The sequence below is a fragment of the Ornithodoros turicata genome, chromosome 2 (genome assembly GCF_037126465.1).
Source record: "Ornithodoros turicata isolate Travis chromosome 2, ASM3712646v1, whole genome shotgun sequence".
NCBI classification, from domain to species: Eukaryota; Metazoa; Arthropoda; class Arachnida; order Ixodida; family Argasidae; genus Ornithodoros; species Ornithodoros turicata.
In genome coordinates, this window is record NC_088202.1 from 5,613,377 (window position 1) to 5,635,772 (window position 22,396).

Below are 22,396 nucleotides of genomic sequence, written 5' to 3' on the forward strand. Positions count from 1 at the left end.
ACGATGGGAACATTAGGAAGACTGGCGATGCCGTGATCCGCGTTTAACAAAGGTTTAGCAAGTCTCCGTGGAAGCACCAAATCTCTGTTAGTCTTCCCTGAAATCTAGAAGGAGTGAGTTTAACTACAGCCTTAACAAACATAGGAAAAGCCACATGCTTATGCCACAATCGTTTGGAGAACGCACGACACCGTTACCTAAAATTGTGTCTTCAACATCGCTCAACAGCGTTTTCGGATGCAGATAATAATACATATCGCGAAACGTCCAGATAAAAAAAAAAAGAAAAAATAATACGTTGCTCGCGCAGAAGGCTTTGACAACGTGAATGCACTGGTCAGAATTGCTGCTTCAGAGAGGCTGATCCAGATGGTGATTCTGCAGATGTTTTTGAGGAAAGTCGTCGTGCGTTGTGCGTCGGCGTTCGAAATACCCCTACTGTTTAATTTTTTTTTTCCCTACCAGGCTCTCTGTAAGGACAGCACCGATTGCCTCAATCGTGGTTCGAAGTATCGTTCTGTTGTTATACAGTCCAGCGAAGACATGGCGCAGCCAAGTCACATATAGCTTGCGCCAAAAGTCGACGGAACACGCGAGCGGCGTTTTTCTCCGCGCCGCCTCACCCTAGAGGCGGTCGCAAGTTAGCGGGAGCGGACAGGTCCATTCATTTTGAGAGGGCTCAGGGCATAACACAGGCAGCGGCCCACCGTGGCGTTTGCAGCAATTACCCCAGGCAAATCCCTATCGCAGTTCGCAGCTGGAAGGTAACAGGAATGAGGGCCAGCTCTCACTTGCCGGCGCCCGACGCGTCGTCGTGAGCGAGCGCCGGAAGTAGAGGCGCATTTCCGCCGCCTCGTCAGCGCGCACGATATTCATGTTCCCACCACAGTGGCATTCCGTCGTCCAAAGCAGACGAAAACTCAGGAGGCGTGGCCGTTCTGTGTCACCTTATTCGTCGCCAGCTATCGTTCCCGGCAGCTCTCGCCGGTGTCGTGAAAGAAATCGGCATGGCAATTTTTTTGGCTCGACGTCTCCTCTCCCAACGATGGAAATGCGCTTCTATTTCCGCCGCCAGCACGCGACGTCGCGTCGGGCGTCGCCAAGTGAGAACTGGCCCTGACACAGAACGACAACAGTTTGCTTTCTGCAGTTTCATTTCTCTTCTTCGTTCTCGTCTTCCTTTTATTTTGTCTGCGGATGACGCTGGCAAATAGACCTTACGATATTGACGTAGAAACAAGGGGGGGGGGAAGAAAGATCTAAATGATACTTCATTAATATTTTATTTAGTATCGCGTGAAGCCCCCGTTCGCGGAGATCACAGTGGGCATGCGATCTGGCAGCGATTGATAGAACCGGCCCACAAGGTGTACTACGTCTTCCTTGAGGGACGTCCATTCCTTCGAATGCATCCGTCCATTCCGAATTGGCACCCTCTTCATATATTTTCAATCACGTTCAGATCCGGGCTGCACGCGGCCCACTCAAGCTGCATGATACAAAGATCGTCTAGTCTACCCTGAACAGCGGACGACATGTGAACCGGGCTTCTGTCTTGCTGCGGAATAAAGCAACCGGGTGGGAAAGCACTGTCAAGGACGTATGGAAAGCAGATGATCTTCGATGACTCTAACGTATGCTACGTTGAAGCGGCCGTCTGGGCGGACAACAGGCCCCAAGCCCTGGTGTGAAAGGGCGCCCCACACTCTCACGGAGTGCCGTCCATTGGAGACCACGCTGTGAACGTACTGGGGTACATATCTGAAAAGGAAAATAGGGCCGTCTCCAAGCAGGCGCGGACTCTCAAGGCATTACCTGCAGTTAGCAGGACGCCAAACCCGCCTCCCCTGGGACCACTTCGTACTAAACGTTGTCTGATCAGTAAACAGCATGTGACTCCACTGCGCGAGGTAACACTCCGCGTAGCGTAAGGCAAAGTCCAGTCTTCCCTTTCGGTGTTCCGACTTCAGCGCGGGCTTCTGAACCGCATCTGCGGAACGGAGACCCCCGAGGCACACTAATCTTCGTCGTATGGTTGTACACGACGCTTGCAGGCTCAGCTCCTCCTTTAGATCGACAGCCGTCAGAAATGGGTCGACCACGTTTGCAGCAATTATTGCCCTGTCTCGGTCCCACGTCGTTGCCCTCGGCCGTCCAGACCTTGGTGCATCTTCAAGTTGCCATTCATCACGGAAGCGCTGAATCATACGGTTCACCGAAGACAAGCAGCATCCCACCTCTCGAGCACTCGTTCGCTGAGAATGCCCTGCAAGCGACATGGACACGATCTGTCGCCTCCGCTCCAAACTAATCCTGTCACCGGTCATCTTGAACTAGTAGTGAGTTGAAGAAGGCTTTGTCTTCTTATACAGTTGCAGTGATGATGGGGTGAGGAAGACCCCAAGCAACATACAGCCGAAGAAGGTGTGGTCGGATGTTGCTGAATACTCTAGCTAGCTGAATGAAAGGAACTCAGAAGCTTAGTGTATCGTGTCGCAGTATTTTTCCCGACAAGTTCTTGTGGTAACTTACTTTTCGTTCGCAGAACTCGCGGTAGTGCGAACCGGTGGCGTGCACCGCTGCTATGCTGAGCAGGATGGATGGGACTGATCGATACTGTGTCTCTTCCCTTTGGAGCACGCGGTAGCTTGCGTCACAAAATCTAGAACTGACACATAACTGAGATGAAATTACTAGATAATCATAGCAATTCATACAACTACAACATTAAACAACTACATTATTCCTACGCCACCAATCATTTAGTCAGTCATTTGTATTTTGTACTGGTTTGAAGTTAACTTCGCAATATGGTGCTTCCCATAATGTTACATCGCACCGCTTCGCCTGAATATGTTCGCATGCCAATATGACATCCTTTGCATTCCCCTCTTCTTGTCCGCATACACCGCATGTTTTATCTGAGACATCTCTTTACGTTGCGACACGAGTTTTTGTTCGTAACATCCCTGTCATTGCCTCAAACAGCAAAGGGCTCGCTCGAATCGAAAAGTTCCTCCGACCGTATTACCCTTTCATGTTTCCTGTACACGTCAAGTGACGGTTTCGTCTGCATTTTACTTCTCCACGGTTTAGTTCACGATTCCCTTACCCAAGTCTTTATGCTTTTCTTCTTACTTTCGTCGTCCCAAGTTAAATATTTAGCAGACAGACGCTGTAACAGTCGTGATGCTGTAGCTAAGGAATAACCAGTATACGTGAGGGTTTGTGCGGTACGATCCGCTGGATCAACTGCTGTCGAACAGCTGATGGCCAGATGTGCGAGGGCGCGAGCCTCCAGCTGACGCCTCAGTCATCGTCATCCACTACATTTCGCCCTCCTAAGTCTGTGGACTGGTACCGGGCGGTTGGTCTACGAAAACGGTCCGGGTACCTGGAGCGTTTAGCTGGAGCGGCTGTAGGCTTCTCGATGGAGGTGGCTGTAAGGGTCCCAGGAGAATCCGCATGTTTTGGAACCGCAGGTGACACCAGATGATTTATATCACTCCCCATGGCTAAGTTCAACGACACCTCAGACTCCTGAGAGAACCCAGTTTACATGAGACCTCACTACCGTTTTGTGAGTCGTCAGTTGACACCCTGCTCTTGATGTGATGGGCGTAGACTCTACGACGCTTCCGTCCTTCCAACTCTGCCTCGTACATCATGTGGCACCCACGACCAACAACAGTGTCTTTAGTATAGTGGTGTCTTCGTGCTGGATCTGTTGTGGAGATGGCGTTCCTCTACATGAGTCCTAACCGGTGATGATGGAATGTCCCAGCGGGGAGATGTGCGTAACCTCACGCTAGGACGGTGGCGGTAGAACTGAGGCCGGTGTTCCAGCCGCGCGGCCCTCTTCGTCGTTGTCCACGGCCCGCTACATATCTTGTACCAACACCTTTTGAGAAATACTAAAATTCCGAGTTGGACACTCTGGTGTAGAATGCGACAAAACATCACTATCAGTATGACGAAACAGTCGAACCAGATCTAGCGTCATTCTGAATGAACGTTTGTTCAGCCCCTCAGATAGTTAGTTTCTAGTTCAAGCGTGCTGAGCAGACCTATACTTTATCAGAAACGTCCTAGTAGGATCTTCCTCCTTCCCATTGTGTGCGCGGCGCATGGCTTGATTTAGCGACCTAGTAAAGGTTTCAGCTTGACCGTTCGACATAGGATGGTAAGGTGGTGTAAAATGTGTCGTATTCCATGGAGTTCTAAGAAGCCCTTAAATACAGCACTATAGTGAACTGTTGTCCATTATCCGTGACCAACTGTTCTGGATGTCCTTGACGGAGGAACATTTCTTCAAACACCTTCACACATTCACTCACTGTTAGTCTTTCACTTGTACGACTTCAGGCCATTTGCTGTAAACATCGGTCATTATGAAGAAATAATCATTTGTGGTACTCAGCGAAATAAGCAAGAAGTCTGCTCCACGGACGTTCTGGAGGCTCCCAGTGCTGTAGGGGAACATGTTGAGTGTCATTTGCCACAGAGGCACAGGAATCACAACGTTTAACCATGGCTTCTGTGTCGTCATTAACCCCAGGCCACCAAACGAAGGTCTGGCGAGCATCTCCATTTTGGTTTGTCCAAGATGACCCTCGTGCAGGACATCCAATGTCAAAGTGCGATAATTGGTTGTAATTATTGTACACATGCCCTGTAAAGTACAACCGTGAGAAATAGACAGCTCATTTTCTCGCTGCAGATAAGGATGGAGCTCCGGCTTGTTCTCAGCAGTAGTCCGGCCTTCGAACAAGAAACGGTACACTTCCGATAGCACTTGGTCTTTAGCTGTTTCTTCTGCAATAAAGTCGCCGTTATAGGTAAAATACACGATACTCCCACGGAAGTGATGTTCACATAATCAACGTTAGCGAAGTTCTGACTGGCTATTTCCCGATCGAAGTCGTCGTCAGGCCCCTCTGCAAAGTCTCGATAACCCGTCACCTTTTCCCATTTGCTGCATTGGTTTCTACCGAACACCATAGCTGTAACCCAGCGTTGAGACCCATTTGCTGCGGACACAGGCATTCCTTTGTTTGGACCAAAAAAATGCTTGTCCATGGCTTATGGTCAGTATATATGTAAACTTCCTCCCCAGGGGCATTGATTTTTCACACACAAAAATGATGGCAAGTGCCTCCCTCTCTATCTCAGCATAGTTCCTCTCAGCTGGTAGTAACGTTTTGGATGCATGAGCTACGGGTTTTTCCTTTTCGTCCATCTTTTGCTTCACCACAACGCCAACTCACTCTGAAGATGCATCCGCTGCCAAATAGATGACTTTCCTTGAATCAACACGAGTTAGAGCGTCGGTGGCTGTCAACCTCTGCTTAAGACCACAAAAAGCAGCAACACAACCTTCCGACCAACACCATGGTATGTTTTTGCGAAGCAATCCATTGAGTGATGCACAAGCCTGCGCTTATACCGGTATGAACTTGCTATAATACTGTACCATTCCAGGCAGCGCTCTCAGTTCTGAACGTTAGTGGGCTCCGGCACATTCAGAACTTCTGAAATCTTCTTTGGTGAAGGTTGAAACCCCCTTGCGGATACGATTTGCGAAAGATACTCAACTTCATCACGTATGAAAGTACATTTCCCTTCCTTCAAAAGAAATCCATGCTTGTGCAATCTTCGAAAAACGCTCTCTAGGGTTTTCAAATGTTCTTCATTATTAGAACAAGTCACAATAATGTCATCAAGGTAACAAGTAACGTCGTCTAACCCCGCTGTTACTTGCCCCATGGTAATGGTCCCTTTGAAAAATTACAGGTGGGTGCTGAGGCTAATACCGAACGGCATTCGATTAAACTGTCGATCGTTTGTGAGCCTTGATAGATGTATATCATATCATCAACCACTATCGTATATATCATCAACCACTTCCGTCTGCAGACACGCTTCTGAAAGGTCGAGCTTCGAAAATTTCTGGCCGCCATTTAGTTTCACAAAAAGCTCCTCTGGTCTCGGAAGCGGGTACTGCGTAATATCCAACAGCGGTTAACGGATACACTAAAATCTCCACAAACCCGTATTGCTCTGTTAGGCTTGGGATCGACTACAATATGTGCCGCCCAGTCCGAATATAAGTGGAGTCAAAAGTAAATTTTTACTCTGCCTTTCCAGATAAGCTTCCATCGAAGGACGTAAAGCAAAAGGAATAAGCGTCGGTTTAAAAAGCTAAGGTACTGCCTCCAGCCTTCAGCTGCACGTGAACTTTTTCACACTTACAAAGTCATTTCTTGAACAATTCTTCTTGATGTCGTCGCAGAAGGTTACTTAAAGGAGCAGTCTAGAGGCCCACAACTTTGTTTTTGTTTTTGGTTAGTATGGAATGTTAGGCGGCCGAAAACAGTTTTCCCACAATTAGTGCAACCGTTGCTAAATTGGGAGGCCTGCAATAGCTCCCCGAAGCTCCCGCGCGCGAAACACCCTCATTCGCCTTCACGATAGGCACGTGATGAGCACCACCACACACGTCACTATGTGACGCCAGTGGTGAGGACGCTCCTCATTGGACTTGGGATCACATGATCGAGGTGAGCGACATCGCCCAGGCCGGAGCGTCTGCTACCGCTTCGGAGACGCCATGCGTTCTCCGGCTTCGTGATGTCCGAAACGGAGGGTTTGAAGGCTGTCCACGACACAACCACGATTTTTTGGGACCGCAGGCACCACTGAAGAACGAGTGGTGCAGCCCGAAATTAACTGCGTTTGTACAGCAAAAACCCCGTGCTTCTCGACAGTGTGCAGCCTGTCCGACAGTTTTCACCGCGCATTTGGTTCAGTGGCTAACAGGTGGCGCCACAATACCGCCGCCATCGCTAGCTTTCTGCTGCTGTGAATTCTGAGATTGCACAGAAGCCACGGATATATTACTCTTGTGATCGTAATCTTATTTTCTCAGGCTGCGTATATGCTTCTTTTTTTTTAAAGAAAACGTGATGTAAATGATATAAATAATAGAAGTCAACAAGAAGCAGCTCGCAATGTTCGTAGCAGACGGTTTTTCCTACGAACGAATGAGGGGCTCTCTACTACGAACGTCACACTACAGTGGGTGTGGTCTGCAGTTGGAACGCTCCGGCCTGTCACCGCGGCAGCGATTTTCCAAATTAATTGCACCGTGGTGATACAACTTTGGTCAGAAATATTTTGTGGGAATGCTTTTCACATACTGGTTTACAAGATGACAGCAGTTTTGGGCCATGTTAGATACCACTTTAATGCTCCTTTAAAGGGCTAAGTAGGCGATCCACAACTCCGACGAGTAATCGGTTAAGAGCACATATTTTAGCTGCATATGTACTTACATGTGCGTCCTTATAAAATTTTCAGACCTTCACTTCTCAGCGGGAAATATACTTTATACTAAGCATAATAAGCGCAGTATTTCCACCAATTTCCTGAGACGCCCCTCGTACCCGATCCTACTTTCGCCATCCCTTATCTTCCATGACCCCCTCGTTCGGTTTATTTCCATGTGCGCCTACTACCAATTTCCCTACTTCCCTGTGACATGTTTGCATAAACGACTGTATTCTCGGATTTGTGCAAAGTAATGTGTTGCCAAGTGTCAACCCTGGTACCATCACCTGTTCCGAATCATACGGGTTACGTTGTACCTGCTCTAAGCCCATAGACCCCTATTGCCCAATTTCACTATGCCTTTTTCATCAAAATGTCTTCCTGCTGTTTTAAATAGTTGGTGCCCATATTTATACAGACTGCTGAGACACTTTGGACTGTTCTCTCTTGTATGGTCAAAGGTCCTTCCTGGACACCACGAAATACCATATAACCCGTCTTTTCACCGCTGAACTCCCACGTTAGGGCCTCGCATATTGTGCCACACATATTCTATAACATATGACTTCCCGCTATTATCACCACATCGTCCGCATATATTAGGGCCGAAATTGGCTGTTGTGGTGTACGTAGCGCATGAACAAAATGGGTGACAGTGGTCGGGTATTTCCGACATTTATCATCGCTCCATGAATTACTTGATATATCACCGGAATTCCACCACCACCGGCCTCCTGGTCTATCCTGTAGCTCGGAGAGCCGTGGAGCCCCGAAAAAAGCTAGGGCCCTGTGTCCCAGCGTACTTCCGACCTTCACACCTACCTGGCCACCACAATGTAGTCCGGCCCATGCAAAGGGGAAAGGTTCGGAGCTATATACTTCACGATTCACCTCTAGTACTTCATACTCCAGCTTGCCGCTTAGCTCTTTAATGACTTGCTTCGCTTGGAGCACCATCCGTTCCGTCTTTATCCGCTGTCTCCTGACTTCCGGTATCGTGCACATTGCCACGCATGCGTTCCCGCAGCATTCTTTATCTTTTCCATATCGTGCCCTATGACGTCTCTCAATCCGCTTACTTTTCCGTTGAGAGCATCATTCAGGCCCGCACGCACCACCACCACTGATGTGGCGTCTCCCCCACACCATCTCCTCCGCCTTTTTCAGCGCATCTTAGAGCGTTTTTCAAAGTTGTGCCACCACCCCCACTCTATCGTTAGCTCTCGTTTACTCCATGATGACCTCTTTCCGCAGTTTATGTGGAGTCGCCAACTATCACTACCTTTCGCTCGACATGGAGCCCTTCCCTTCTCTTGTCCGATTCAGCTGTCACCTGAGTGTTTCCGTCTACAAGTACAAGAGTGTTTCCGTCTCCTGGGTTTTAGCACCAGACGTTTGTGGAGGGACGTCACCGTCCGCCGTCTCCAGACACCCTTGCCTTTCCCTAAACTTTGCATTTAGGGCCTCCAACTCCTGCTCTACATTACACCTTTTTCCCCAGCCTCTAGTGCTTCTCGTGTCTCCCTTTCGGATTCGAGTTTTATTTGAAGCTGCGTTACAGTTTCCTCCCACCTCCCACCACTTTTACACCACTACGTTATTGAATACCCTGCCCATGAAAAAAAGAAGAAGGAGACAGTACAACTTATCTTACGTTTGAAATGCCCGCTCATTGGCCACGTGCTGCACCGCGCCTCCGTCGCTGAACGTCCGCAAAGTTTTTTTTTTCTTTCCCTTCGGATTATATGCAGGCTGCTATGCGGAAAACGGCTTTGCAGAGGGCAACTGCAATTAAAGGGGCACTAAAATGCAAAAACGACCCTCCATATGAAAGTCCGTGCTTCAATTAGTATAATACAGGCAAACTTAGTTCACAGAGCGCTACCTTTCAGAAGAAAAACGCGATGAAAACAGAGACGCCTTTGGCGGCAACGAATGGTATACCCACTGATCTCTATGTATAAAGGCTGGATCGCGCATGGGAGAGGGGCTCGTGGGGGAGAGGCGTAGCTTCGGGCCGCCATGTTGGTGGGCCCTAAAGTGCTGTGTGTGCCCATAGAAAACAATGGGAGGCAACAGAGCTTTTGAGTATTTATTGCGCTGCAAGCATTCATCGTTGTTTGTCATAACACAATTTTGTAAGGTGCCAGTATACTGATGTATCCTAACAGTGTTTCACAGGTGTCCTGCCGTTCGATTCTTAATTACGTTATGTTTTGCATTCGGAAACTAGACCGTCACTGCAGTGCAGCGCTGGGGATTGTACTACAGCACGTTCCCCAGCCAATATTTCAATAAGAAACGACTTGAGGTTAACAACAACCATGTATATAATATCCCGTACTGCGTTCTGGACAAAAATTGTTCCATAAAGAACGGGCGGGGAAAAGACATACTCGCATGACAGAAAGAGATCGTTCTGTAGAATCACAGCCGTTGTATTAGCCATGTATGCGTTTAGTATGATTTATATCAAGCATCGCTTTAGAAAGAGTCTTTTAGTAAACGACAGCGGTGCTTTGCCTCGCAAATATGGACACACCGAAGCAGCCCAAATAATTACTTCACAATCAGGTAGTGATGTAAGCTTAATCAATTAAGTTACTTAGAAAGTGATAACACCTTCTTTAGACACAGGACTTGTCTCTTTTTGAAGTACAGCCCTTCTATGTTTGTTTGCTTCTTGCTTTATTTGTTCTGATTATTTGCAGGCGCGGTTGTGCCAAACTGAATGTCCTTCTCCAGCACTCACATGCTTTTGTTGAATACAACTGCAGCGTGAGAAAAGCTGCTTGGGGACGGGGTCCTGCTATCCAGTGCTGGCTTTATCATGCTTGTTATGTGTAGCATGTTAAAAAAAATGCAGCTCCACGTATGGTCTTCAAATTGCAACAGGACTATTTGGAGCTTGAAACAGTTGTGATTTTGTCATTTTGGCCCTCGTGTACCCAGTACACGCAAACAAAAAAGCCTAACACGATATGCTTTTGTAATGAAGATCACTGACGATGAGTAAAGAGAATATACCAGTTCAAGTTTATTCAATATTTTATATCATTCATTATATTATTCAACATTTTATGTCAAGTTTATACAACATCAAGTTTATTCAAGTTCAAGATTTATTTCTTGCACTTATGCGTTTCAGGATACAATGAACATCCAGGGAGGTCGCAAAAGATTACATTTATTGTTTTTGTGACTTTGCTACAATGGCAATATATATTTTAGGAATGACAATGGTCAGGTACGCTCTCTAAATTTGTGGCACTCAATTTTAGGTTGGAATGAGCAATGAATAGCAACTTACCTCCTGATATTTTCTCATATATGCTAAATTTTAAATTTAATGTGATCGAATATGTGATAATATAATAATAATATATAAGAATATAATGTGTGATAAATGAATGTGATCAACAGTAGATGTAAACAACATGAGTAGACAGAGAAGTGCATTCTCAATAAATAATTTTCCTCTTATAGCGTATATGTGCATGACTATTAACTGAAACAATTATCACAGTTCCCTGACAAGTTTTAATTTCTGAGAGTGTACTGTAGAGGCTGCTTAGATCTACAACAGTTCATACAAGGTATTATATACTGTGAATGCCTTTAAAAATCCCATGTGACACATATGCCTTTACTTTCTGGAGGGGCTGTGGTAGTCAAAGTTTGTGGGCATTACGCAGGTTCTGCACCCATTTCTTGAGTATGTCGAGGCAGCTGTGAAATAACCTGCATTGATGATGATTATTCCAATTTTTATGGTGCATTGACAACAAAGGAAATAATACATCAGAACATTGGTTTGGGTGCAACCAGTTAAAAATGAAAATGTTGTTTAATAAATGCATTGGACAAATGTTAAAACATCAGTTTAGAACATGGTTTACAATCCCTGTATCTTCTAAAAATTAAAAAGATTTAAAACTATTCTAGAAAGAATATGGGGAACTCTTCTAAAAAGAATTATAATCTATAATTATTATATTGCTGGGTGAAGGAGCCTAAAGTGTAAGGTGTGTTTCTGATGTGAACATGTAAGAAAATATGGAAAACTGAGAGAGGCCAACCACAGTGCGTGCACTGAAGTTGTTCCTTCCTGTAAAGTAGAAACCAGTGGATGAGGAACGTGATACTTACCTGTACACCCAGCCGTATCACACTGCACAGATTATTCACTGGGTAGCCCTCATGACAAAACCTGTATTGAGAGATCACTTTTGCCTTAAAAACTGCTACAAATAGCACGGCACGCTACAAATTATTACTATCGTAACAAGCTAACGATACAGCTCAGACACAAAGGCGTTATTCAAGTCGCGCCACACCACCGTTACGTAGGATTCTTTGCCACAAATCAAACCAAGACACAAAACGATACCAATACATGAAAAAAGGTGACAATCGTGGTCTCATTATGACGTAATACCGAACTTGTGCGTGAGGGTAATTCAAAGAAATGAATGTGGCACTTGCTTCCGCAGAGAACACGATGTACCATGCTAGCTATGCATGCAAAAAAGCGCTCGAGTGCTCGAACATATATTGATGACAACACTACCTCTGTAGTGTAACGTGTTCTTTCAAGCATATTATGCACTCAAACTGTATTTGCCGCCGGGTAAAATGCAAGTGTGCTCGATTGAACGTCGGAAGAGCGATCAAGCAACCTGCATCCAGTGCTCGTTTTGGGCAAAAAAACACTTCATAATGGTCAACTAAATATACAGAATGGACGCCTATTTATTCCTCGATAAAGAGTGACTCACCTGTATAAATTTAGGCCCTGTAACCTTGCCAGTACGGTTGGTACGACCGTAATTGCAAGAAGTTGCCATGATCGCTGCGGCGACTGTTGTGGGTACAGTAAGATGGAGGCCAGTTTCTTCACGCTCGCGCTCCCTATCCGCGATCCAGCCTTTTACAATCGAGATTAGTGGGTATACCCAGGAGGCAATAATTGGCGGCATCCAATGAGACAGCAGGACCAGCGCGCCTTACCTATCGTGGCCGTATGGATTTGGAACGGGTCCGATCGTAGGGTGTTCCCAATATGCGCGGAATCATGCGCACAACTCCATTTTTCAACACCGACTCACTGAATTGTAGCATACAAAACTTCTCACAATTGTTCTACTGATAGCATATATTTTCACGTACTTCGGACAGCGATGCAGGTCGGCTACGCAACGCGCTCTATATTCTTCGCCGTGACTGCTCTATCGCGTGGCACACGTGTGCACGCGCGGCATGGACTAAAAACACCGATGCACGAGCTCAAACGACGTTCACTGGTTAGCGCCGAAGCAAGAAAGAGTCCTGTATATTTTTGATTGTAGCTTCGTAACGGAATCAAAGTTTTGAATTATGATAACAAGTACGAAATTAACATTGCGCTCAACGTGACTTTAAGTCAACTTCGTTTTGAATTTTAGTGCCCCTTTAGGTCAATTAGCTGCGAAACAAACTAAAAAAAAGATATCAACGTCTAAGACAAAGAACACCATGTAACTAACCCCTGGAGAGATGAAAAGGGTTAACAATGTATAAATCTAGCGCATCCTTGCCAACTGAATTGTAATGGCGACGAACCCCCCATTCCTCATCTTAAAAAAAAAAAAAGGTGATGTTTTGAATTGGAATACACTGCGTCTATGGGAATTTCGATTTTTTGCAGAGGGCCCATGTTTAGAATATGATTTTCCGACAAGGAAAGTCACACTTTAAAACGGCATCTATTTGAGTGAGTGCGTCCTCTAGGCCACATGCCATCCACAGCACGACTTGTAAGTGCTAACCCTAACCCTTCAAAGTTGCACCGCAGACACGATTCCCCTCCTACGCCCTCCACGGACTAAGCCCCGGTATTATCGTAATACTCATGCGGTGAGACTCTATGGCCGGTCCAAAGGAGTTCGGAAGGCGAAGGGGCATTCTTTTCGGATCCCCAAAGGGCTCACAGAATAGACAACTTTGCCACATCGAGGCTAAATATAAAAATGATACTATTTTACACTTTATATCGTGTTTGTGTTTAACTATACAAGATTTTATCAATGAGAGTCAAGGGCGGATCCGGACACGCGGTTTTGCCGTGTGTGTGTGTGGAGGGGGTGGGAGGAGGGCAGCTCCATTGTCGGATCGCGTAATTGGAAAAGGAAGAGGAGGAAAACTAACGTGTAACCCAGCGTTTTGGGCCAGAGGGCGGTTGAGGTGGCGCCACTGATCAGAGTGCATGGTCTCGGAGTTTCGTCAAACGTCACCTCTCAGGGTGCACCGAACAGGGGAGACCGATACGCCTTGGCACCACGATTAAAGGCGTTTCGCACGTTTCAGAGGGTTCTGCTGCCGCATTTTGCGAGCTTTGCAGTCGCCTCTGTTACAGTCGCAGTAGAACGGCATCGCATACGCCGTTGATAATATATCTTTGGCACCATGATTACAAGCCGTTTTCTGTCGCTTCGGACTTCTTTGGGGTTATGTTCATTTTACATGATATTTAAGCGCCGAAGTTGGTTAAATTTGCCATTTTCCCTGACTAGAGCAGTTTTGAGGAACGATGTTGTCAAATGCGACCTCCCAGGGTGCAAGAGGGGAAAGAGGTACGAGGATCAAGCTACTTGATCTTAATCTCACATATGCATTTTACAAAATCAGATTATTATATTTTGGTAGCGTTTTAATACATGGTTATGTTAAGCCTTAAATTTGGTCGCTCTCTATTCACAAAAACAGTTTTGAGAGCGTTTTTTCTAACACGACCTCTCAGTGTGCAACAGGGGAGCCAGGTACGAGGCTCAAACTCCGTGATCGTAATTTCACATATACATATTACAAAGTCAGCTTAGGACTTTTTTGATATCTCTTTATACTAGATGATGCTAAGCCCCAAATTTGATCATATTCCGGACTGCCGTTTTGGAAGCGGTTGCGTCAAACGCGACCTCTCATAGTGCAACAGGGGAAACAGGTAGCGGGCTCAGACTCCGTGATCTTAATTTCACATATACATATTACAAAGTCAGTTTACGACATTTCGACATCTTTCATATCGCTTTTATATCAGACGATATTACGTCCCAAAATTTGATCATTGTTCTTTTTTTTCTCCTTTTTTTTGCCTTCCCGACTGCCGTTCTGTAAGGGTTTTGTCAAACACGACCAACCTTGGTGCAGCAGGGAAACAGGCACCCCTTCGCACCATGGTTAAAGAGACGTCGCACGTTTGAAAGGAACAACAAGGTGACATTTAACATAGCTCGAAAACCTGCCTCGTCTGTCAAGCTGCCCATCAGCAGTGAGCATTCCATATATCTCCGTACCATACGTCACGGCGAGCTCTAGTTGTGCGATGCGCTCTTTTCACGAGGACAAGAATTTTCCAAAGCTGTGCGGAACAGAACCCTCGTGCTTACTTGGAGAACACTCTGCACCAAAAACAACTCAAGAAAACCTTTGGGGATCACCTGAGTGCTCCTTTATTCGGATCGATCTACCGCTGCATTTTCCGCCCCTGTAACAATCCCAGTATAATGACGTATAATCCGTTGATAGTATCTCTTTCGCACTACGACACGCTCACGTGACGCAACGTTTTCTAGTCGCTGGGGAGGTATACTAGCTTATCTCAATTGGTAGAGCCCTGGACCGGCAATCCAGAAGATGCGGGTTCCAGCCCTACAGCTGGCTAACCTTTTCAGTGCTTACCTTCTTTCACTGTCCTTAGGCAGTTGAGGATTGTGTGTCGTGTTGTCCTTTCTTCTGTGTTCCAGCATCAGAGCTTTAATTTCCATCAGTTTACATCAACCAGTCCGAACAAAACTTCAGACGTTCGGTAGAATCGTCGCCCAAGTGGCACTCACTGGCGCCAAATTGTCAAGTTCCTGTATTTTAGCTCGTAGTAACTCTTGAAATCACGTTCATATTGATGATGCCGTCATTTAATTCGTGATGATGTCGTCCGCGGATCATAGCTGCTTCTCCTCCTGCTCCCTTAGAAGTCGCATTTGGTCAATTTGTCTCGACAATCACAGGCGCTAATTTCATTCCGCGGCCGATAGCTCGAAAGTCTCATGCTCGTTTCCACAATTGTACAGCACTTCTTTCATTTCCACCCAAGTTACACGGCCTGTTATCGGTGCTGCTATCAGATCGTGCGCCTGAGATATCTCCTCTTCTCCCTGCCCAGATATTTTCCTGGTCACATGATTCACACACCACCCTGTAAGGTTATATTCCTTCCGTAGTCTTTGCTAATAGGCCAGCACGGCTTTCAGATGGAGTGTCCCGGAATTATGCTCCCAGTACGCTTTCTTCAAAAACAACTGCAGAAGCTCCGCCTGGATCGGCCTTTCCGAATCAGCAATTCTGACCAGTGCATTCAGGTCATGAACGCTACCCCCTTGAGGAAGATAGTTGTTTCTTTGCTCTGAACGTTTCGGACATATATTATTATCTGCATCCGAACGCTGTTCAACAATGTTGAAGACACAATTCTAGAGAACGGCGTCGCGCATATGTAAATCGACTGCGACTTAACCATAGGGATCATCTTCCGTTTCGTAAAGGTGTGCTAAAACGCGCTGCTGGTAGAGTTCAGGGACGGAATATATTCACAGAGATTTGCTGTCAGAGGATCTTGCGTTCCGCCAGTGTCAAGCAAACTATTTTGTTAAAACGTGGACCATGGCATGGTCAAGCTTCCCCGGGCTCCCATCGAGAGCAATCTGTGAGCTTTTCTGGCTCCGGGTGTGATTATTTGATTCTGCATGTCAGATCTGCAACGAAGGTTGTCCTGTTTCACAGACACAGCCGAAGGCTCCAGTTCATGAATGAGTCCCCAGAAGAGAGCCGTGTGGAGTTCCTAGACATGTCCATCGAAGTATCGACCCGTGGAATGTGCTGGAGCTAACAGCAGCGCTGATACTTCTATCGCCATTCGGCAGCTACCATTATAAACAGTTAAAGACAGTGTTGTTCCCTCATGCGCTTCCTTTCTAAGCCGTGCGAACACATGTTCGATGAGAGCTTAAAATTCCATCTTAAAGGGCTTTATCCTCGTGTTATCCTAGCACAAAGATTCAAACTATTCCTGGACCTTCTCGTCGAAAGGCAGCCAACCTCTGATCGCCCAGGAAAGTGGCAACGCGTCATGAACGTGCCCTGTTTACATTGATTTGCGCACAGAGTAAGGAAAGTAGCTGCCGCCTCTGTTGTGGGAGTTCTCTTTCCGGGCCCGTGCCACACTTCAAGGATGATCGGTCAAGAAGAACTTTATTTTTAAGATGACGAATGGGGAGTTTCAACGTTGGGGGCGATACTCTACCCTAACCCTGGTGGTGATGTGGGGAGTGTAATAATGAGCCCCTTATGATGATCAATCAAAGCTGTCAATTACACAGAAGAGATCAACAACTTGGCACAGTACTTGAATTCCTGTACTGTACGCTAGACCTGGAAGCTATACAGAAGGGAACAAGCGCGAGGCTGTTCGTCATTCATTTACATATACAGGCCGGCTGCATTATTCTGTGACGCTCCTCCACAAGGCGTTGTAGCAATCTATTTTCCCGAAAAATCCATCAGAGCCAATCCTAATGGAGCCATTAGGCCAATAGGCCTATCGTAATTTCGGACATCTCCAATAAGACTAACGGTTTAACGGTTTGATGGGACCATTAGGACCTAAGGGTCTAATGGGAGCTCCACAAAAGTAAAACAAGTAAAGAAATATAATTTGTTCCTTACTTTTTCCGACCCCTGTTATGACAGAATTTAACTTCTCTTGCTTTAATTATTTCTTTCGTTTCCAAGACTTGTCAAAATATACAATGCGTGCAGCATTTCAAGAAGTAAAAAAAAAGTAAAAAATCAAATAAAATAAAACAAACGCTCTCCAGAAGTGAAGGACCCCAACCTCACTTAGGATGGTCAGTGTCCATTTCCTTTGATACATTGGCACCAAAGTGGAAGTGGACGCAGACAGCACATATACTATACTTAGAGCCTATCATCAAAAGTTCAATCAATCATCATCATCAATAGTTCAATAGTTTATTGAAAACATCAAAAACGTACATATGAGCAAATAAAGGACCGAGAGGGCAGGCCCTGTCTTCCGTGACTTGGCGAATCCGACAGCCCTGCTTGCTGCCGCGGTTAAACAGAAGGGGTGACGTGTCTAAATCTATTTAGTTTACTCACACACGCAAGATTGAAGTGAGTAATGGCTTGGGGTATTGACTCAAGTTTTCACAACGTCTGTGTGTCTTACTCATTTTGGTTTAGACATACTGTAGATCCATCGACAATCGACCTTCTGCAGTTCAATTGCCCGTTTTTTTTTTCTGTCTTGCAGCAGTCCATTCCATCAGATAATTCCGTCAAGACTACAAACATTTTTTGAAACTGCCGACACGAGACATCGGACGGACATACGGAAAGCGATGTCCACCTATGGAGTTTCCAGGCGTTTTATGGATGCTTATGGTACTCGCGCATGGTCGTGGCCTTTTATAGAAAATGGTTAAAAATTGGGCTGTTCGGTATTTCATACTTTAAAAGCGATCAGAAACCCCGTTCCTGGAAACAAACAAAAGCACGACTTAACACACAGCACGGACTGACGAACAAAATTTTTATTGACAGATCTGCCTCTGGAGCCAGCAACGTCCTCTTCTGCAAGGTTACCCTTTTACACCCTCAAGCCTGCCTAGTGCCTTTATGTTTTCGAAAGTACAGGAGTTACGAGTTGTTAACAGGAGGGGCTTTTGATAAGTGTTGTGCTTTCGAAACGGTAGAGTTACTGGGCAGGATTGAGGGTGTAAAAGCTTAACCCTGCAGAAAAGGGCGACGCCTTGTCAGGTTATTTAAGATGCAGGTCTGTCAATAAAAATCTTGTTCTTCTGTCTGTGATGTGTGTTGCGTCGTCCTTTTGTTTGTTTCCCGGCACGGGGCATTTATCGCTTTTAATACCTTTTATAGGCTGCGAGCGTCGCGCGATGCTCAATCAGCTTTATAGGCTGGTGCGTTCGCAGCTTGAGTCTGTGAGAGCTGATCAGTTTTAGGGATGTTTTAAGGGAGTCACATGTCACGAACGACCGCATCTTGCAGAAATATTAGAATATTCGGAGTCGTAATGAATAAGACGGTATAAAAAATTTGTATCTCATGGTCGGAGGTCTATCGGCATGTCAGGACAATGCGAGCTACCATATTGAATACTGGAAGAACGTCGGCTACAGCGTTGCTCATTTTTTATAACAGCTAGTACACTCGACACAAGGAAAGGACAAGAGTAGGACGGGACAGGACGCAGGTTTCCTCATAGCTAGTGCAGTTCTGTCTTTTACGGCGTCCTGCATGGAGTGTTTTGGCGATTATATGCTATTCCATATCTCTGACGTCCCGTTAGGGGCCCCTGATCTACCATGAGGCATCACCTGTTCGACCGCAATGCCTCGTTGACGTCCCATTAAGTTCCCCTGTGGGACCACTAAGCTCACCTGATAGGTAGTTAGATACCCTTCATTGGGCCGTCAGAGGCCCTGTGGTACCATCATGCCTCTTTGTGTTCAGGCCTGACGGGCTGTGGTTGTCGGACCGCTAACAGCCCTGTTGGATCACTAGGAGTTGTTAATGTGCCAACAAGCTGCTTTGATGGCCCATCAAAATATTCTGAGAATATTCGTTAGAATTTCTGATGGAGTCTTGATGGATTTTTCGATCGGGGAGGATGACACCGTTGGAGGACATACATGTCGTGTTTGGGTCTCGAAAACTTCACAGTATAACGTACGGCGCAGCTTTAGAAAAAAGCGTTCGCAGTCATCTCAGGAGAAACGAAGTTGCGCATGTACTTGTACGGGCGATGATTTGTGACAAACACGAATCGCAAGGCTTTATTTTTTATTGTCGGCTCTCCCCTACAGATGCTAGCCATACTGCCGTCGCAAATGCGAAGGTGGACGCTAACGCTTGCATCACATAACTGCAAGATACAGCACATGAAGCACGTGAACAGTAGGATGCCGACGCGTTAATCATTCTGCCAGTCGATGCACAAGTGCAGGAAGCCGCGGATCAAGATGCTCCGGTACAGTTCTTATGTAAGCAATGGTACCAGGTTACGCGAAGCATTTAAACGGAAACGCAGAATTGAGGTATCCGTCCAACATGGCTATTCGGTACTCGCACCTTCGTTCTTCAGGTTTTTTTATTGTTTATTAATCCTCCAGATTATGCACCAACAGATCAAGGCGTGATTTCAACGACGGCACTGGCCCCGTAGAGATTACCAGCGACACAAAATATAACAGGATGATAAGAGCAGGATGGAAAGCACCGTCCCTATACAACAATATATCATCTATGTGGCTTTGGCTCTGTAGCTCTTGTCACAGATCCACATGGAGTGCGCAGGACTTTTTCGAGGAAGTATCTTGTCGATGGCTTTACACAATGGTCGGAAGTTTTATCAGTGCTGAACGTTCTAGCAGCAGAGCTGGTATCGCATCTGCGAATCATACTTGAGCCAGAACCATCTTGTCTACCAGATGTCGGAGTGTCCTACAATGAATCCTTGGCAGCGATCCTCCTCAACGGGAGGGAATACGTGAGTCCGTGACATCCGTATCATACAACGTGTAATGACCAGGTGCAACGAATGGGGACTCCAGTCAAAATGAGGATACAACAGTTTTCCAGTGCAGGCTATCGCAAATGCGTAAAGCGTGCAACCGCGCGACAAGACGTGTGTGGGGGTGAGGGGGGGGGGCGTAGATTGTTGTGTTTCAGTTCAACAATAGACCAAATGCACGGTGAGGTCAGATAAGGCCTAGCTCGAAGATAGTTAGCATCAGTAGAGGCAAACTGACAATGTTATGACAAAGTGGTGTTGTTGAGGAAGTTCTAGGTTTAAGTCAAGGCGCGTGGGCACAACCACAGATGTCGCGAGAAACGGGTGCGGTGGAGGACTCCGACTTTAGGAGTAACTGCATGCCCGGGTTCAACCACCGTGGTGGGTACGTGTACAAAGCATACGCCTTCCTCTATACTTCGCAAGTACATTGCGTAAAATTCCTAATGTTACGACATGTTAGCATTTTTGCGACAAGTTCACACCGCCGCAGCCACAAACAAAGACAACCCAAACTTCCCCAACTTCGGACCCTCAGTGACCATTTCTGCGACGTCCTCGACTCGAAAAATGAACGATATGACGCGTACGCGAACATTCGGAGGAGAAATTATGTGACGCACATGCGCAGTATTGTGTGTGTGACCACGCTCTGTCCGGGACAGTTGCACTCTGGCAAGCGTTATCCTCAACGGCGTTTGTTCAGAACAGCAAATAAATAGTGTTGAATCCAAATAGAATATTGTTGAATCCAAGTCTACTGTGCCTTTTATATCTTTCCCAGCTTCACTATTTTTCGCGGTTCTGGTAAAAACAGCTGAAACCAACTGGAGCCTCTGTTCCGAGATTTCGTAGCTCATGGCAGAGACAATAACTGCACCGAGCCGTTGAATCCACGTTGAATTTCCCTTTATCGCTTGCATCGTCTGCCTACATTTCTGGGTTGCACTAGCTGTGTGTATGAATGAAGATGCATTTACGCCACATCGGATAGCCCTTTTTCTTTTTAGTATCGCCCCCAGCGATGAAACTCCCCATTCATCATCTCGCAGTAAAGTTGTTGTTTGTTTGTTTGTTTGTTTTTGTCATCTACTAACTCTGCTTCTTCTACTCTCGCACAGGACTACATGTTTTTCGAAACTGTACCAGAAACAGACTAAGGTCCTTAAGGAATGTCCGGAATGTCTCTGCTCCTTATGACCACGTGGACAAGGCATTATTAAACGCATCTGTTTTATTAAAGACAGCTCTCCGAGCTGTGATATTCGCCGGGAATATAATAAAATACTTTCCCACAAAAGCATTAGTCTTTTACACAGCGTACGTTGAGAAAATATATGGAACACATTCAGTTGCAGCAGCCCGCGGAGTTGTCCTGCATTAGCATTCAGGATGCCTAATTTGGTGATGAAGACCAGGAACATCTGTTGTGACGGCGTCCTCAGCGTGTACTATGTCAGGTCGCGATAAGAAAAAAACATACAAAACCTACGTTTAAGCCTTCTGGAATATTTTTTTCTTTTGTTTCAAGTCGGCAAAATCTGTAAGAACGTACCTTCTAGCACGAAGGCACCTTATGCGGTATTCACTACGTGCACCAGGGTTACATGGTACCAAAATGGGTGACACAGCACAGCTACTTTACCACACCGGAGGAAGCAGGACCTGGATTCGTGTATCACCTTGTCAACGCATCATGCAATGGTATAATGCTGGAGAAATTTGGAGGAAATGTTAGAAAAAGTTGGAGGAAGCAGGAGGCAACTTCATAAGGGTGCCTTCCGTGACTGTAACGGGTAATTAGGAATGTTTTTTAGACAAGATTTATGGCCGTTCACCATCTATCTTCATCTCAGCTTTTTGTTTTATTAATGGCAGATGCACATATCTGGTTTCACTTGTGAACTCTGAGTAGTTTTTGGCTCGTAAAAGAGAAGCCATTGGTGGGCGAGGATTTTATAGGTGTGGTTTGATCAGTGAACACTGTTAGTCAGTACAGCACTCCACAGGCAGGGGCTTTGCGTTTTTTATGCAGGCCTGGACCGGCCTCTGGTTTCACCACCGGGCCCGGGCCGGGTACAGCTTGACAACGCCGGCCATGGTCGGGCATGTACGCGAACATGTTTCACGAGACTGGACAGCTCAATTTTCATGTCACTTTTTTTCTCATGGTATTCTCAGCTGAGAACTACCACTTTTTTTATACGTGATCATGCTTATTTCGTGTAATGGGTCTGGATTTCACACGTGCACACGCACACACACACATTTAGGGACGATTGATGTGGCGGGCGTGCTGAGAGTCCGGCACGAGGGTCAGTTAGGTTAGGTGTTCTGACATATTTCTTTCGCGTGAGAGTGCGAGAAAGGGGAACTAACACCGGTGCACGCACAATGAAGCGGAGATGAGTCTTTATTGAA

The 22,396-nt window shown here is 46.1% G+C and overlaps 1 protein-coding gene across 1 annotated transcript in view; it reads left to right on the top strand.

Moving 5' to 3' along the window:
• Positions 1 to 21,269, top strand: part of LOC135383031 (phospholipid scramblase 2-like) — an 82,719-nt gene extending 61,450 nt beyond the window's left edge. Inside the window, exon 7 of the mRNA XM_064612664.1 lies at positions 21,097 to 21,269. Coding sequence (XP_064468734.1) covers positions 21,097 to 21,135 — 39 coding nt within the window. The 3' untranslated portion in view covers positions 21,136 to 21,269. The remainder of the gene's footprint in view (positions 1 to 21,096) is intronic.
• The last annotated feature ends 1,127 nt before the right edge of the window (positions 21,270 to 22,396 follow it).